Below are 17,068 nucleotides of genomic sequence, written 5' to 3' on the forward strand. Positions count from 1 at the left end.
CTAGGCAACCCTCCACTTGCCACCGTCAAAAGATGTAAAAGTTAAAAAGGATTCTACAAAATACAAAAAACAAACAAACAAAAAACCAAGTATACATAAAAATATCAGTGTTGGCATTAGTAGATATTTTGAGTTTTCTTCAATTATTTCAATGACATCTATAAACTTATTTACAAAAAATGTATCAGGGCTTGGAAGGTGGCTCAGTGGTAGAGTGCTTGCCTTGCAAGCATGAGGCCCGGGGTTCAATTCCTCAGCACCACATAGCAGAAAATGCGGGAAGTGGCCCTGTGGCTCAAGTGGTAGAGCACTAGCCTTGACCTGAAGAGCTGAGGGACAGAGCCCAGGCCCAGAGTTCAGGCCCCATGACTGACAATAAACAAATAAATAAATAATAATAAATATATTTATAGTATCATTTTTTAGGTCAAGTCTAGTAGAAGACAACAAATGAATTGAAATTAATTCATATATATATATATATATATATAAAATGAAGGAAAGGAAGGAAATGCAACAGGAGGGGAAGAGAGGAGAAAGTAGAATGGAGGGGAGGAGGAGGAGAAGAGAGAGGACAAGAGGACAAGTTAAGCTTTTAACAAATGAATTAATCATATCAAGCTTGGGCTTATTTTAAATTAATACAAGACAGGTCTTTGTCAGATAAATAAAAATAAGCTGAGAAAAACCAAATCAAATTACTCACCTAGCAAGTTGTGCTAGTTCTTTTTGGGTCAATGGACTTCCCTGTTTACATAACAGATTTTTAAGTAAAAGGAGTCTTGTCTGAAAAAAGAAATTAAATAATTATCTCTAGGTCTTATGTTAAGTTTATGATTATCTTAAACTATTAACTGATTACAAAGTGACTTTAACAGTTTTCTTTAGAACTGTTAGCAATATCATCTAGATGACTTGTTTCTGCTGTAAAGAAAATGCAAACAAGGAAGGCGCTGGTAGCTCATGCCTGTAATCCTAGCTATTCAGGAGGCTGAGATTTGAGGATTGCGGTTCAAAGCCAGCTCAGGCAGGAAAGTCCATGAGACTCTTATCTCCAATAAACCAGTAGCAAACCAATAGTGGTGCTGTAGCTCAAGCAGTAGAGCTCTCGCCTTGAGCTGAAGAGCACAGGGACAGCACCCAAGCCCAGAGTTCAAGCCCCAGGACCGACACACACACACACACACACACACACACACACACACACACACACACACACAAAAATCAAACATTTATACATACCTCCTCATTTGGTAAAGACACATATACTCGTTTGATGAAACGCCTAAAAAAAGATTCAAATATTTTAGAAATTTAATTTTGAATTTAAAATTAACTCAGCTCAAGTAACAAATGACAAGAAAAAAGCTTTAAGTATAAAATTCAAAGCAAAGGTATGCATCCTCACAGTTAAAACAGTATTTTAACTTATATTTAAAACTATTTACTAGGGGCTGGGAAGGTTGCTCAGTGGTAGAGTGCTTGCCTTGCATGCATGAGGCCCTGGGTTTGATTCCCCAGCACCACATAAGCAAAAAAAAAAAAGAAAAAAAGCTCGAAGTGGCGCTGTGGCTCAAATGGTAGAGCGCTAGCCTTGAGCTGAAGAGCTGAGGGACAGTGCCCAGGCCCAGAGTTCAAGCCCCACGACCGGACCCAAAAACAAAAAAACAAACAAATAAAACTATTTACTAATGTTTAAAAATCATTAATTCAAGAATGGGCCCTGATGGTTTACACCTATAACCCTTGCTACTCAGCAGGCTGAGATCTAATGATCACAGTTCAAAGACAGCTGAAGCAGACAAATCTGTAAGATTCTTATTTCCAATTAAACAGCAGAAAGTCAGAAGTGGAGGTGTGGCTCAAGTGGTACAGCAACAACCTTGAGCAAAAAAAGCCAAGTAAGAGAGCATGAGGTCAGGAGTTAAAGCTCCAGTACTGATACATTAAAAAACTAGAGGGCTGGAAAGGTGGATCAGTGGTAGAGCACTTGCCTAGCATGCATGAGGCCCTGGGTTCAATCCCTCAGCACCACATAAGCAAAAAGAAAAAAGCCGGAGGTGGTGCTGTGGGTCAAGTAGTAGAGCGCTAGCCTTGAGCTGAAAAGCTGAGGGACAGCGCCCAGGCTCAGAGTTCAGGCCCAACGACCGGACCCTAAATAAATAAGTGAACAAACAAACAAACTACAAGTGGTTGAAAGTGGTAGAGTGCTAGCCTTGAGCAAAAAAAATTAAGGGACAGTGCCCAGGCCCTGAGTTCAAGCCTTAGGACTGGCCAAAAAATAAAAATAAAAACAAAACATTCTACAAATTACTCTAGCAAAAACGAGGGGAAAACCCACAGTGAAACAAGTAGATATAATGAAGAACATATACCAGTTTCCCAAACAGTACACTTAAACTCTGACCAATTATCTTCCCAAAGAATAAAATGATCTTATGAAAGTGTTTTTCTATGAAGTAGTAACTCAATGAGATGTAAGAGCGTAAGAAAATGACACAAAATGCTCAAGAGACAATAGAAGATCAGAGAACAGGAAAACAATAACAAACAAGGTTTATAAAAGATGTAGCAGCAAGGATATTAACTACTACCCCAGTAAGAAAGAAAAACCTATAAGTTTAAAAAAGATCACATTTGAGCAGCTTAGGCAGGAGGATACTGAGTTCAGGCCAGCTTGGACTATGTTTCAAAAAACCAAAAACCCTTGGGCTGAGAATGTGGCTTAGTGGTAGAGTGCTTGCCTAGCATGCATGAAGCCCTGGGTTCAATTCCTCAGTACTACATAAACAGAAAAGGCCAGAGGTGGTGCTGTAGCTCAAGTAGTAGAGTGCTAGCCTTGAAGAAAAGAAGCCCAGGGACAGTGACCAGGTCCTGAGTTCAAGCCTCAGGACTGGAAAAAAAAAATATCAAATCTATAATGTAAAAAAAAGAAAAGTTTGGATTCAGATTTTTAAATTGGGGCTGGGAAGGTGCCTCAGTGGTAGAGCGCTTGCCTTGCATGTATGAGGCCCTGGGTTCGTTTCCTCAGTACCACATAAGCAAAAAGAAAAAAGGTGGAAGTGGCGCTGTGGCTCAAGTGGTAGAGCACTAGCCTTGAGCTGAAGAGCTGAGGGACAGCGCCCAGGCCCAGAGTTCAGGCCCCACGACCGTACCCCCCCAAAAAAACAAAAAACAGATTTTGAAATTGCAGCCTCCAGTGGAGTAATGTTATAAATTCCTTGTGCCTAACCTCAAAAAATATGAGATCAGAATGAGGAAAATAACTTAGACTTAAAAATGAATGTAAATGAAATAAGATGCAGATGATGAACATGAGTATATATATTTCGTCACGTGAATCGCCCTACCTGAGAACAGCCTCATCAAGCTCTTGTGGCCTATTAGTTGCACCCATTACAAGTACTCTGTCATCGCCAGCAGATTGTACCTACAAGGCAAAAAGGTTTTGTCAGTACTTTTAGACAAAGCAATGAAAAAGAAAAATAGATATATATTTTTAATTTGGTATTAGAAAAAAAAAAACAGGGCTGTAAAGGTGGCTTAGTGGTAGAGTGCTTGCCTAGCATGCACGAAGCCCTGCATTTGATTCCTCAGGAACACATAAGCAGAAAAAGCCAGAATTAGCGCTGTGGCTCAGGTGGTAGAATGCTAGTACTAGCCTTGAGCAAAAGACGTTCAGGGACAGTTCACAGGCTCTGAGTTCAAGCCCCAGAAGTGGCCAAAAGAAAAAGGAAAAGAAAAAAGAAAAAAAAACATATGCTAAAATACCACCACACCACATATTAAAAATATAATACTTACACCATCAAATTCTATTAGAAATTCTGTTTTCAGACGTCTACTAGCATCATGCTCTCCTTCTCTTCTTTCACACAAAAGACTATCAACTTCATCTAGAGGAAATACAAGGGCAAATAAATAAAAGACAATTTAGATAGGTCATCTATGATTAATCTAGTTGGATACTTAGGCTATTAATTTAGTGGGTCCTCCTGAATTTATAAGTTATGCTTTAAACTCTCCTTTTTTTTTCGGTCGATCATTGGACTTGAACTCAGCCTGAGCACTGTCCCTCAGCTCTTCAGCTCAAAGCTAGCACTCTACCACTTGAGCCACAGTACCACTTCTGGTTTTCTGGTGGTTTATTGGAAGATAAGAGTTTCACGGCTTTTCCTGCCTGGGCTGACTTTGAACCACGATGCTTGTATCTCAGCCTCCTGAGTAGCTAGGATTATAGGCGTGAGCCACTGGTGCCAGGCAAACTCTTCTTTAAAACTTTTTCCTTGGGCTGGGAAAGTGGCTCAGTGGTAGAGCGCTTGCCTTGCATGCCAGAGGCCCTGGGTTCGATTCCTCAGCACCACATACGCAAAAAGAAAAAATCCGGAAGTGGCGCTGTGGCTCAAGTGGTAGAGTGCTAGCCTTGAGCTGAAGAGCTGAGGGACAGCGCCCAGGCCCAGAGTTCAGGCCCCACGACCGGACCCAAAAAAAAAAACAAAAAACTTTTTCCTTAATGATTTTTTTCTATCATAGCTCTCATACTTAGAAAAGGATATTTTACCAATATATTTACAAATATATATATAAAGGATATTTCAACAAATATAGTTATAATGGGAGCTGAGAATGTGGCTTAGTGGTAGAGTGCTTGTCTCACATGCATGAAGCCCTGAGTTCAATTCCTCAGTACCACATAAATTGAAAAAGCCAGAACTGGCACTGTGGTTCAACTGGTAGGGTGCTAGCCTTGAAGAAACAGCTCAGGGATCATGCCCAGTCCTCAAGTTCAAGTCCCAGGACTGGCAAAAAAAAACAAACAAACATCCTCTTACCTATAAAAATTATAGAAGGTTGAAGTTCTCGAGCCACCGCAAAAAGAGCTCTCACCAATTTCTCTCCTTCTCCCATCTACATAAAGCATTATGTACTGTTATACACATACAATGCAACATTATCCCAGTTTTCAAAAGATTCATGATTTTGTGAATCAAACTTTAAATTTCATGATTTTTATTATAGATTCCAAGTTTAGAACCAAGCAATTAAATTTTTGTCATTGTATAAAGAAGTAGGGGTAATAGTGGTGGTATAATGGAACAGTAGTTTAGAAAACAGATTAGTTATAATTTTATACAGCCTGGTTATTTCTTTTAAAAAGGAAATATTGCTGGGCACTAGTGGCTCACACCTGTATTCCTACTCAGTAGGCTGAGATCTGAGGATTGTGGTTCAAAGTCAGCCAGGGAAGTAAAGTCCATGAGACTCTTATCACCTGTTAATCACTTAAAAGGCTGGAACTGGTTACAGAGTGGAGAGAGTGAGGAGGCTGCGTCTGGCTCCCACTCTCACAGCCATTGCAGTACATTGAGATCCACAGAGACAGCGCAGGGGCAAGTGAGAGCCGGACAGGCACCTAGCGACTCTGTGCCTCGCGGAGGAAAAACTAAACATGGACAAAGGAGATCCTAAGAAGCCGAAAGGCAAAATGTCATCATATGCATTCTTTGTGCAAACTTGCCCGGAGGAGCACAAGAAGAAGCACCCGGATGCTTCCATCAACTTCTCAGAGTTTTCTAAGAAGGGTTCAGAGAGGTGGAAGACTATGTCTGCTAAAGAGAAAGGGAAATTTGAAGATATGGCCAAGGCAGACAAGGCCAGTTATGAAAGAGAAATGAAAACCTACATCCCTCCTAAAGGGGAAACAACAAACTTCAAGGATCCCAATGCACCCAAGAGGCCTCCTTCAGCGTTCTTCTTGTTCTGTTCTGATTATCACCCTAAAATCAAAGGGGACATCCTGTCCTGTCTGTTGGTGATGTTGCAAAAAAACTGGGAGATGTGGAACAACACTGCTGCAGATGACAAGCAGCCTCATGAAAAGAAGGCTGCGAAGCTGAAGGAAAATTACGAAAAGGATATTGCTGCCTACCGAGCTAAAGAAAAGCCTGATGCAGCAAAAAAAAAAAAAAAAGGAGTTGTGAAGGCTGAAAAGAGCATGAAGAAGGAAGAGGAGGAAGATGAAGAGGACCAAGAAGAGGATGAGAATGAAGATGAAGAGGATGATGATGAATAAGTTGGTTCTAGCGCAGTTTTTTTTCTTGTCTATAAAGCATTTAAGCCCCCTGTACACAACTCACTCCTTTTAAAGAAAAAAATTGAAATGTAAGCTGTGTAGGACTTGTTTTTAAACTGTACAGTGTCTTTTTTTTTTTTGGGGGGGGTTGTCCGGTCGTGGGGCCTGAACTCTGAGCCTGGGCGCTGTCCCTCAGCTCTTCAGCTCAAGGCTAGTGATCTACCACTTGAGCCACAGCGCCACTTCCAGCTTTTTTCTTATGTGGTGCTGAGGAATTGAACCCAGGGCCTCAGGCATGCAAGCCAAGTGCTCTACCACTGAGCCACCTTCCCAGTCCTGTACAGTGTCTCTTTTTGTATAGTTAACACACTACCGAATGTGTCTTTAGATAGCCCTGTCCTGGTAGTATTTTCAATAGCCACTAACCTTGCCTTGTACAGTATGGGGTTGTAAATTGGCATGGAAATTTAAAGCAGGTTTTTGTTGGTGCATAGCACAAATTAGTTATATATGGGGACGGTAGTTTTTTCATCTTCAGTTGTCTGATGCAGCTTGTATTTGTTCTGTTAACTGAATACCACTCTGTAATTGCCAAAAAAAAAAAGTTGCAGCTGTTTTGTTGACATTCTGAATGCTTCTAAGTAAATACAATTATTTTATTTAAAAAAATAACAAAATAAGAGGCTGGAACTGGCACTGTGGCTCAAGTGGCAGAGTGCTAGCCTTGAGCAAAAGGAACAAAGGGACAGTGTCCACAGTTTAAGCACAAGACCAGCAAAAAACAAACAAATACGGAAATGCTAGGGCTGAAAGCATGACTCAAGCAGTAAACGCTTGCCTAGCAAGGCTGAAGTCCTGGGTTAAGTCCTTACAATTGCAAAAATAAAAGAAATCCTTAAAGACAGATAATAAGCTGGCCCCTGGTGATGGCTCATGTCTGTAACCTCCAACTACTCTGACATCTGAGGATTGTGATTAGAAGCCAACTTGGGTTTTTATCTCTTCTTAACTACCAAAAACCTGGAAGTGAAGCTATAGCTCAAGTGGTAGAGCATCATCACTGACCAAAAAGCTAATAGAGCACTTGAATTCAAGCCCCTGTATGGCACAAAAAAAAAAAAAAAAAACCTTTCAAAACTGAAAGTAGAAGTGTGGCTTAAGTGGTAAAGTACTAACCTTGAGCTCAAAAGTTAAAGGAAAGCACCTAAGCCTTGAGTTCAAGATCCAGTTCTAGCACCACACACACACACACACACACAAAAGAAATAAGGTTTTTGTAGAAGATCAAAGTAAGCTGAATTTATTGTTGACTCTAATGTAGTACAACTAGATTCTTAAAAAAAAAAAGTAGTAATTTGGAATCTTTAAATGGGCAAGGGAACTAAAGACAGACTTCCCAGAAGAAGAAAGAAAAATGGCAAAGACATACATGAGGAAATGTTCATCATCCTTGGCTATAAAGGAAATACAAATAATAACAACCCTGAGATACCACCTTACTATCCCAGTCAGAATGGCCCATATCCTAAAGTTAGCCAATGATAAATGGTGGCGGGATGCAGAGTAAGAGGAATCCTACTGCACTGTTAGTGGGAATGTACACTAACACAACTACTTTGGAAATCAGTCTGGAGGTACCTCAGAAAACTAATTATAAGCCTTCCCTGTAACTCAGCCATACCACTCCTAGGCATCTGCCCTGAGCAACAGGAACCAGGATACACCAAGGACATATGTTCATTGCTGCACTGTTCAAAATAGCCATGATATGGAAACAACCCAGATGTCCCACTACAGATGAATGGATCCAAAAATTGTGGTACCTATATACAATGGAATATTAGAAAGGACAAAATAATGGCATTTTCAGGGAAATGAATGGAAATAAAACAAATTATGCTGAGTGAGGTAAGCCAAGATAAGAGAGACAAATGGCACACAAACTCCCTGATATGTGGAGGTTAACTTCAAAATGCAAGGAGATATGACAAAGTAAACAGGACTCAAGAAACAAAAGACCGGGACTGGGAAGGTGGCTCAGTGGTAGAGCGCTTGGCTTGCATGCCTGAGGCCCTGGGTTCAATTCCTCAGCACCACATAAGCAGAAAGAAAGTTGGAAGTGGCGCTGGGGCTCAAGTGGTAGAGCGCTAGCCTTGAGCTGAAGAGCTGAGGGACAGCGCCCAGGCCCAGAGTTCAGGCCCACGACCGGACCCAAAAAAAAAAAAAGACCTCTACTTAATTTTCGTATCATTTCTAAATGACTCCATGTTCTTGACCACATATATGATATATGCATGTGCACATTTGAGGGAAGCTAGGAGGAGGGCACAGAATCAGAGGAAAATAGGGGAAAATACAAAACAGAGGGGCCCATCAGCTGTACTGCACATTGATGAAAACAACTAAGTAACTCAAGGGCAGTGATGGGAGGGAGGGAATGAGAAGGAAAGAGGGAACAGCTAACACCAAGCAAAGGAAAGAAATGTACATATCACCTGATGTGGAAGAAATAGTTGTATTGTCAAAATTCATAGAATTCACAAACTTTATAGATTATGATATTGACAATTTGCCTTGTGAAAGTTAAAATGTGTGACTTTAAGTATTACTATTCCACAATACTATGAAATTTGTGAAATTTATATCATCACTCAGTCTCAATTTAAAAAAGTGGTAATTTGGAAAAAGACATGCCTATAGAAGGAATACCATGTGAAGATAAGAGATCAAAGTGATTCACGTCACAGGCCAAAAATGTTAAAACTGCCAACAAACCACCAGAAACAAGGAGAAAGGTATATAACAAATTATTTCCTAGCTTTCAGAGGAATTAACTCTGCTATCACCTTCATCTTGGAAATCTAATATCCTGTATCTGTAGGCTAATACATTTCTAATATTTGCCTATCTAGGTTATTATATATAATTATACAGACTCTGCAAACTAATAATGGTATTTAACAATACAACAGATAAAATTTTAAAAGAACCTAGCAAATACAAATAACTCTGTACCTTGAAGATTGGTATATTATATTCAAACGTTAGATATAAAACTCAAAAAATATTTTTGCTAAATATTATCACTTATATTTAAGATAGTAGTATTTAGACAGTGACTTAATATATGGCAACACTGAAAAAAGAACACTCACATATTTTGAAGTTAAGCTTGCAGCACTTATATTAAAAAAGGTTGCATTCGATTCTGCAGCTACTGCTTTGGCCTTTTAAAAGCAAAAAAACAAACAGTTCAATATTTTCTTGAAAAGATAGTCACATTTGATCGATTTAGATATTAGAACAGATTCTCTAGAAATGTAAGATATGATACAATTCCAACGTAAGGCAATATTCCTCTTAGCTATAAAGAAAGGTTCTTAGGGATGTTTCTGTTCTCTCATTTTCTAAGAGAATATGAGGGAAGGGGAGAGACTATTCTGTGGGTATAGAAAGACAAATGACCAGAGAAAGATAAAAAAGGAAAAAGGAGTTGGTGGCTCATGCCTGTAATCCTAGCTACTCAGGAGGTTGAGATCTGAGGATCGTGGTTCAAAGTTCACGGGCAGGAAAGCCCGTGAGACTCTTTTATCTCCAATAAACCACTAGAAAACTGAAAGTGGCTCTGTGGCTCAGGCGGTAAAGTGCTTGTCTTGAGCTATACAGCACAGGGACAGCACAGCACCCAAGCCCAGAGTTCAAGCCCCAGGACGGACCAAAAAAAAAAAGGAAAAAAGAAAAAAGTTACTTTTTCCCTATTTTTTTTTCACTAAACAATGCAGAGATACAGGTTTCCAGATTCTGGTTAAAAATAAAAACAAAACCAAAGCCTGGCAACTGGTGTCTCACACCTACAACTAGCTACTCAGGATGCTAACATCTAAGAATCATGGTTCAACACCATCCCAGGCAGACAAATCTGAGAGGCTCTTATCTCCAATTAACCAGCAAAAAGCTAGAAGAGCCACTCTTGATTTTAAAAAAACAAACACCATTAACTGGGCACCAGTGGCTCAGGCCTGTAATCCTAGCTAATCAGGAGGCTGAGATCTGAGGATCAGGGTTCAAAGCCAGCAAGGGCAGGAAACTCCATGAGACTCTTATCTCCAATAAACCACTAGAAAACTGGAAGTGGTGCTGTGGTTCGCCTTGAGCTGAAGAGCACAGGGAAGTACCCAGGCCCAGAGTTCAAGCCCCATGACCGACAACAACAAAAAACAAACACCAGAGTGAGAGCATGAGCCTTAAGTTGAAGCCATAGTACTAACACACACACACACACACACACACACACACACACACACACACACGTGAGAACTTAAAGAAGAATTTCATAGCAAAAACAAATAATAAATGATACCCTCAGAGTCAAAGATTCATTTTTTTCATATTTTCACTAGTATCTCAACAGAAATCTTAGTTTTGAAGAGAACTCTTACCAGCATTGTCTTCCCATTTCCAGGTGGACCAAACAGTAATAATCCTCTTGCAGGAGCTCTAAGCCCTGTAAATAACTTTTAAAAAAATGTGTTAGTTCACAACTACAATTAAGGAGATAGTGTTTTCAACTTTTCAGGATTAGTTATTATTTAAGAACAACAATCTCTCAGTGATATCCTACCAAACAGAGAGCTTAAAGGAGAATATGGAGCCAGGTGCTCGTGGGTAATGCCTATAATCCTAGCTACTCAAGAGGCTGAGATCTGAGGACTGTGGTTCAAAGCCAGCCAGGATAGAAAAATCTATGAGACTCTTATCATCAATTAACCATCAAAAAACTAGAAGTGGAGGGCTTGGAAGGTGGCTCAGTGGTAGAGCGCTTGCCTTGCATGCCTGAGGCCCTGGGTTCGATTCCTCAGCACCACATAAGCAAAAAGAAAAAAAAGCCGGAAGTGGTGCTGTGGCTCAAGTGATAGAGCGCTAGCCTTGAGCTGAAGAGCTGAGGGACAGCGCCCAGGCCCAGAGTTCAGGCCCCATGACCGGACCCCCCCCAAAAAATAAAAAAAAAATAAAAATAAAACTAGAAGTGGAGCCATGGCTCAAGCGGTACAGTACCAGCAGCCTTGAGTAAAAAAGCTAAGGGACAGCATTCAAACTCCAAGTGTTTAAGCCTCTATAATACCAGCACAATAAGTAGATAAGTAGAAAAACAAAAAAATATGTAATCTCTAAGTTAGTATAATAATTAAAAACAAAAAAGAAATGCAATAAAACAAAATCTTGAATGGGCAAAATGAAAGGAAGACTGCTCAAGCAAGAAACTTAACACAGGTAAGTTTTTATAAAGAGGAGGGGGAATGGAAAAAGGAAGGGGAAGGAGAAAGCAGCAAGGAAAGGAGAAGGTAGTGAGGGAAGGGAAGGGGATAAAAAAGACAAAAGGAAAAGATAAAAGCCAGCACTGGTGGCTCACGCCTGTAATCCTAGCTACTCAGGAGGCTGAGGATTTTGGTTCAAAGCCAGCCTCCGCAGGAAAGTCCCTGAGACTCTTATCTGAGCTCAAGAGCCCGGGCCCAGAATTCAAGCCCCCATGAACAACCAAAAAAAAAGGAAAAGATAAAAGGAGGTAACAGAGGATAAAATAAAGTACTAGATTAGCCAGGTGCTGGTGGTTCATGCTTGTAATTCTGGCTGCTCAGGAGCCAGAGATCTGAGGATTGTGGAAAGGTCTCTGATGCTTATCTCCAATTAACTGCCAAAAAGCCAGAAGTAAAGAGGTGGCTCAAGTGGAGGGCTAACCTTGAGCAAAAAAGCTCAGGGATAATGTCTAGGTTTGGGTTCAAGCCCCAGGAATGGCACCCACTGTCACGCACACACAGAACCGGGTTGGAGATGTGGCTCAAGTGGTAGACAACTAGCTAAAAAGGTAAGTCTTGCAAGCCAAAGAATCTTAGATAAAACATAGAAATTTAGAGGAAAAACTTTTATCTTAATTTTTCCTGTAACATTTGTCTCTAAATTTCAATTTTGTATCTTTCCCACCTTAATATAACAAACTCTTATACTTTCAGTTAAGTATGGATTAGGAATCAGGAAGTCATATTCATTCTCTCATATAATAAATTGTTAACACTGATAACTAGTGTTTGTCTTTTTTTGAGAAAGAACTTTCATATAGCTTAAGCTAGCCTGGAATTTACTGTGTAGCCCAAAGTGGCTTCTACTTCAAGAACCTCCTGTTTTGGGGCCTTTTAGGCCTATAATGTCATGCCTGACTTTAATGTCTTTTTTTTTTTGGTCAGTCATGAGTCTTGAACACTGGGCCTGGGAGCTGCTCAAAGGGAACACTCTACTACTTGGGCCACAGCGCCACTACCAGTTACTGGTGTTTTATTGGAGGTAAGAGTCTTATGGAATTTCCTGACTGGGCTTGCTTTGAACAGCGATCCTCAGATCTCAGCGTCCTGAAGCCAGGATTACAGGTATGAGCCACAAGCACCCAGCTTTAATGTCTTTTTAAAATACTAATTTGATATTTTCACAATAAAAAATATTTAAAAAATAAAATAAAAATAAAAATAAATAAAATTTTAAAAAAATACTAATTTGACCTTAGTTGTTTTTTTTTTTTCTTTTTTTGCTGGTCATGGGGCTTCAAACTCAAGGCCTAGGCACTGTCTCTGAGCCTCCTTGTGCTCAAGGTTAGCACTCTACTGCTTGAGCCACAATATCACTTTGGTTTTTTTCTGATTGGTTTACTGGAAATAAGAGTCTAATGAACTTTTCTGCCCAGGTTGGGTTTGAACCATGATCCTCAGATCTCAGCCTCTTGAGCAGCTAGGATTACAGGTATGAGCTACCAGCACCCAGCTAAGTTTATCTTATACTAATTATTCAAACATTTCTTTACTACTACAATGAATTCAGTAATGAGCAGCATTTTAGAAAAATAAGTAAAGTCTTTACCTCAGGTCTTAGAGAAGGAAGAATAACAATTTCTTGTAATGCCTGTTTTGCCAATTCTTGACCAGCTATGTCATCAAATTTAACAGCTGTTCCACTATGAAACAGAATCTCAGTTGAATTCACAATAGAAATATGGTTGAGTTATTAACAATGATATTTAAGCCTTGTGAAATATAGCCATTTTGATGTTAACTGTGAAATTAGTTATATTAGCAAAATTTTCTGTATTTATAAAAACTATCCAACTTTATGTACACATGGTATTTATTATGCACATTCCACTTATATATTTTGTAAGCAAAATTTGGCAATAAAAACTATTAGATACTTTAAAAGGCAAAACTTACTTGTCTACAATATCATTCATTATAAGGTTAGCAAGGTTGCTGTCCACATTCCTAAAGTTTTTTAAGTCTTTCTTTTTTCGAGCAGCAGTTGTAGGAGTGGAGGGCTTATTTGTTTTATTTGCTTTTGGAATACCCTTAAAAGATATAAAATTTGAATGTTAAATAAGAGAAAATAAGGAAAAATTTTAAAGTTACAAAAAAATTTATCCCAATGTAAAGGTATATTCACTATACTACGTGTGACATGAAGTGAGTTTACAGAGGTTTGATCTGTTACTGTAAAACAAAACGGCCCTATGACCTTACATATAATGTTAGGGGATTTTCTGCCATTTCTAGGCCTTGAACTCAGGGCCTAGACACTGTCCCTAAGCTTTTTTGCTCAAGGCTTGAGCTCTATCACTTGAACCACAACTCCAATTCCAACATATTGGTGGTTAACTAGGGGTAAGAATCTCATGGACATTTTTTGTTGTTTTTGTTGGTTCTGGGGTCTGAACTCTGGGCCTGGGTGCTGTCCCTCAGCTCTTCAGCTCAAGGCTAGTGCTCTACTACTTGAGCCACAGTGTCACTTCCAGCTTTTTCTGCTTATGTGATGCTGAGGAATTGAACCCAGGGCCTCATGCATGCAAGGTAGGCACTCTACCACTGAGCCACCTTCCCAGCTTCTCATGGACTTTTCTGCCTGGGTTCCTCAGATCTTAGCCACTTGAGTAGCTAAGATTAAAAGGGTAAGGCACCCAGTTCACACATGTAAATTTGATTTTTCTTGGAACTGTGACAAAACTCTAGGTATGCTAATGTTATAAAATTTAAATAAGCCAAAACAATTTAAATTATACTTAATAGCAAGTAAGCAATATAAAATTATCAATTACATCCAAAGGAATTAGGTAAAATTTGCTTTTTAAAAACAAAACAAAAAAAAAAGAACAACCGGCCTTTTTGTTGAAACTTACCAATTTTCTGAAGTATTATAAAGAACTGGTAGTTGCCAGGCACCAATGGCTTATGCCTGTAACCTACCAAATGAAGGGGCTGGGAATGTGGCTTAGTAGTAGAGTGCTTGCCTAGCATGCATGAAGCTCTGGGTTCAGTCCCTCAGTACCACATAAACAGAAAAAGCCAGAAGTGATGCTATGGCTCAAGTGGTAGAGCACTAGCCTTGAGCAAAAGAAGCTCAAGGACAGTTCCCAGACCCTGAGTTCAAGCCCCAGGACTAGAAAATAATAATAACCACCTACCTAATGAAGAGGCTGGGATCTAAGAATTTTGGTTTAATGCTAGCCTAGGCAGGAAAGCCAGTGAGAGTCTTATCTCCAATTAAATACAAAAAAAAGCAGGAAGTAGAGCTGTGACTCACTCAAGTAGTAAATAGAGTACTAGCTTTGAACAAAAATGCTCAGCGACAGTACCCAGGCCCTGAATTCAAGCCTGGAACTGGTGTATGGACTGGTGTACGCATACACATGTGGGTAGTACACATGTACGTGCCTGTGCGCTCACGTGTACACACACACACACACACACACACACACACACACACACACAGAACTGGTAGTTAAGCAAGCATAAATATAAATGTTTCATTTGCAAAGGCACAGAAATTACAGTCTGTGTCCCAGAATACCTTATGAGTGGCAGCTGCAGGACCAGGTCCCTGTCTTACTCCAGAAACAGTGGATAAACCACTACAACTAGGTGCTCTCTGATGACCCGAAAGACCTGTAGATCCACTTTTCATGGCTGTTTTTGATCGAGGCAGTGAATTACTAGTGTGTGTTAAGGGATCTTTCCTTTTTGGAACAGCTCCACTTTCTACAAAGGAAAAGGTAAATTCAACATACATGTAAAACTGGGGCCATCAAGTTTGAAAAGCACTAATAAACAAAAGCAAATTTGCAAAACCAAGCTAATAATCTTTAAAAATTCAGAAATACTTCAAACTAAGATTTCAACTAGAATATATACCAGGCTGTCTTAGAACCTCTCCAAGGGTGATCAAGATTATGGTTACTAGGTTTTCCTCTTCCTGATACTTATATTTTAATTTTCTTATATGAACAAAAGTACTTGTAAGGGGCTGCGAAGGTAGCTCAGTGGTAGAGTTGCTTGCCTTGCATGCATTAGGTCCTGGGTTCGATTCCTCAGCACCACATAAGCAAGAAAAAGCTGGAAGTGGAACTGTGGTTCAAGATGTAGAGTGCTAGCCTTGAGCTGAAGAGCTGAGGGACAGTGCCCAGACCCAGAGTTCAGGCCCAAGGACTGACAATAAATAAATGAATGAATGAATAAATAAATGTACTTGTAAGGATGGGTGCCAGTGGATCACAGCTATAATCCTGGCTACTTAAAAGGTTGAGATCTGAGGATCGTGGTTCAAAGCCAGCTTAGGCAGGAAAGTCTGAGAGACTTATCCCCAAGAAATAACCAACAAAAGCTGCAAGTAGAGTTGTGGTTCAAGTGGCAGAGCCCTAGCTTTGAGTAAAAAAGCTAGACAGTGCCCAGGTCTTGAGTTCAACAACTTTTGCATACAGGAAAAATTTATCATGATACTATATAGTTCCAAAGTTTTAAAAATATGAAAGAGAAGGAAAACACACAGTTTGTGTTTACTAAAAGGTTTCAATTTTTCATATTAAAAAAATTACAAGCATGAGCCACTGGGGCCTGGCCAAAAGAGGTTTTGAACTATAGGCCTGGGCAGTGTCCCTGAGCTCTTCAATTCAAGGCGAGTGTCCTACCACTTGAGCCACAGTACCACTTTGGTTTTCTGGTGGTTAATTCGAGATTAGAGTCTCATGGACTCTGCTGCCCAGGCTGGCTTTGAACTGTGACCCTCAGATCTAAGCCTATTGAGTAGCTAGGATTCAAGGCATGAGCCACCGGCACCCAGCTTTACACACACACTTTATAAGTTAGTTTGTTCATTTTAAAACCTCTTTTGGAGCAGGGCACAGGTGGCTCATGCCTGTAATCCTAGCTACTCAGGGGGTGCTGAGATTTGAGGACTGTGGTCTGAAACCTGCCAGTGCAGGTAAATCTGTGAGACTCTTATTGCCAATTAACTACCAAAAATCTGTAAGTGGAGTTATGGCTCAATTGCTAGAGTCTGAGCACAAAAGCTGACAGACAACCAGGGCCTAAGTTCTGAGTTCAAGCCCCCAAACCAGCATACACATACAAAACAAAAAAAACCCTGTATTGAACATAAACTTTGTTAATGCATAGAATATTGCAAGGGAAAGCACACTACATCAAATCTTGGACTACAGATGTGGCTAAAGTAGTATAGTGCTGGCCTAAGCAAGTACAAAGCCCTGTGTTCAAACTGTAATACAGGGAAAGTGGTAAGAATGAGGTGGGAGAATTCAACCTCAAGATTCCTGGGGTGAAAAAGGAAGGATGAGCCGGGTGCCAGTTGTTCATGTCTGTAATCCTAGCTATCAGAAGCCTGAGATCTGAGGGATGCAGTTCAAAGCTAGCCTGGGTAGGAAAGTATATGAGATTCTTATCTCCAATTAACCACCAGAAAACTATTGCTGTGGTTCAAGTGGTAGAATCCCTGCCTTGAGCTGAAGAGCTGAGGGACAGCGCTCGAGACCAGAGTTCAAGCCCCATGACAGACCAAAAAAAAAAGGAAGGAGGATTTATAGAAGATAATAAGTAGAAGCTTAGGTAAAGAAAGAATAGCAGATATCTGCTGAAGTATATATATATATATATATTTTTTTTTTTTTTTTTT

General features: G+C 39.9%; 1 protein-coding gene and 1 pseudogene across 3 annotated transcripts in view; one reads left to right on the plus strand and one right to left on the minus strand.

The window, feature by feature from the left end:
• The window catches only part of Spast (spastin), a 57,069-nt gene that overhangs the window by 9,812 nt on the left and 30,189 nt on the right, over nt 1-17,068 (minus strand). For 2 of the 3 annotated variants that reach the window (XM_013013722.1, XM_013013723.1), the window contains exons 5-14: nt 14,954-15,141; nt 13,324-13,457; nt 12,977-13,070; nt 10,513-10,587; nt 9,229-9,300; nt 4,833-4,908; nt 3,805-3,896; nt 3,351-3,430; nt 1,243-1,285; nt 707-786 (exon numbers count right to left, since the gene is read on the minus strand). In XM_013013722.1, the coding sequence (XP_012869176.1) occupies nt 707-786; nt 1,243-1,285; nt 3,351-3,430; nt 3,805-3,896; nt 4,833-4,908; nt 9,229-9,300; nt 10,513-10,587; nt 12,977-13,070; nt 13,324-13,457; nt 14,954-15,141 (934 nt within the window). The remainder of the gene's footprint in view (nt 1-706; nt 787-1,242; nt 1,286-3,350; nt 3,431-3,804; nt 3,897-4,832; nt 4,909-9,228; nt 9,301-10,512; nt 10,588-12,976; nt 13,071-13,323; nt 13,458-14,953; nt 15,142-17,068) is intronic. The other variant, XM_013013724.1, reaches the window with a different exon arrangement.
• Nucleotides 5,320-6,147, plus strand: LOC105983722 (annotated as a pseudogene).

Source organism: Dipodomys ordii, unplaced genomic scaffold, assembly GCF_000151885.1.
Source record: "Dipodomys ordii isolate 6190 unplaced genomic scaffold, Dord_2.0 Scaffold20, whole genome shotgun sequence".
Taxonomy (NCBI): domain Eukaryota; kingdom Metazoa; phylum Chordata; class Mammalia; order Rodentia; family Heteromyidae; genus Dipodomys; species Dipodomys ordii.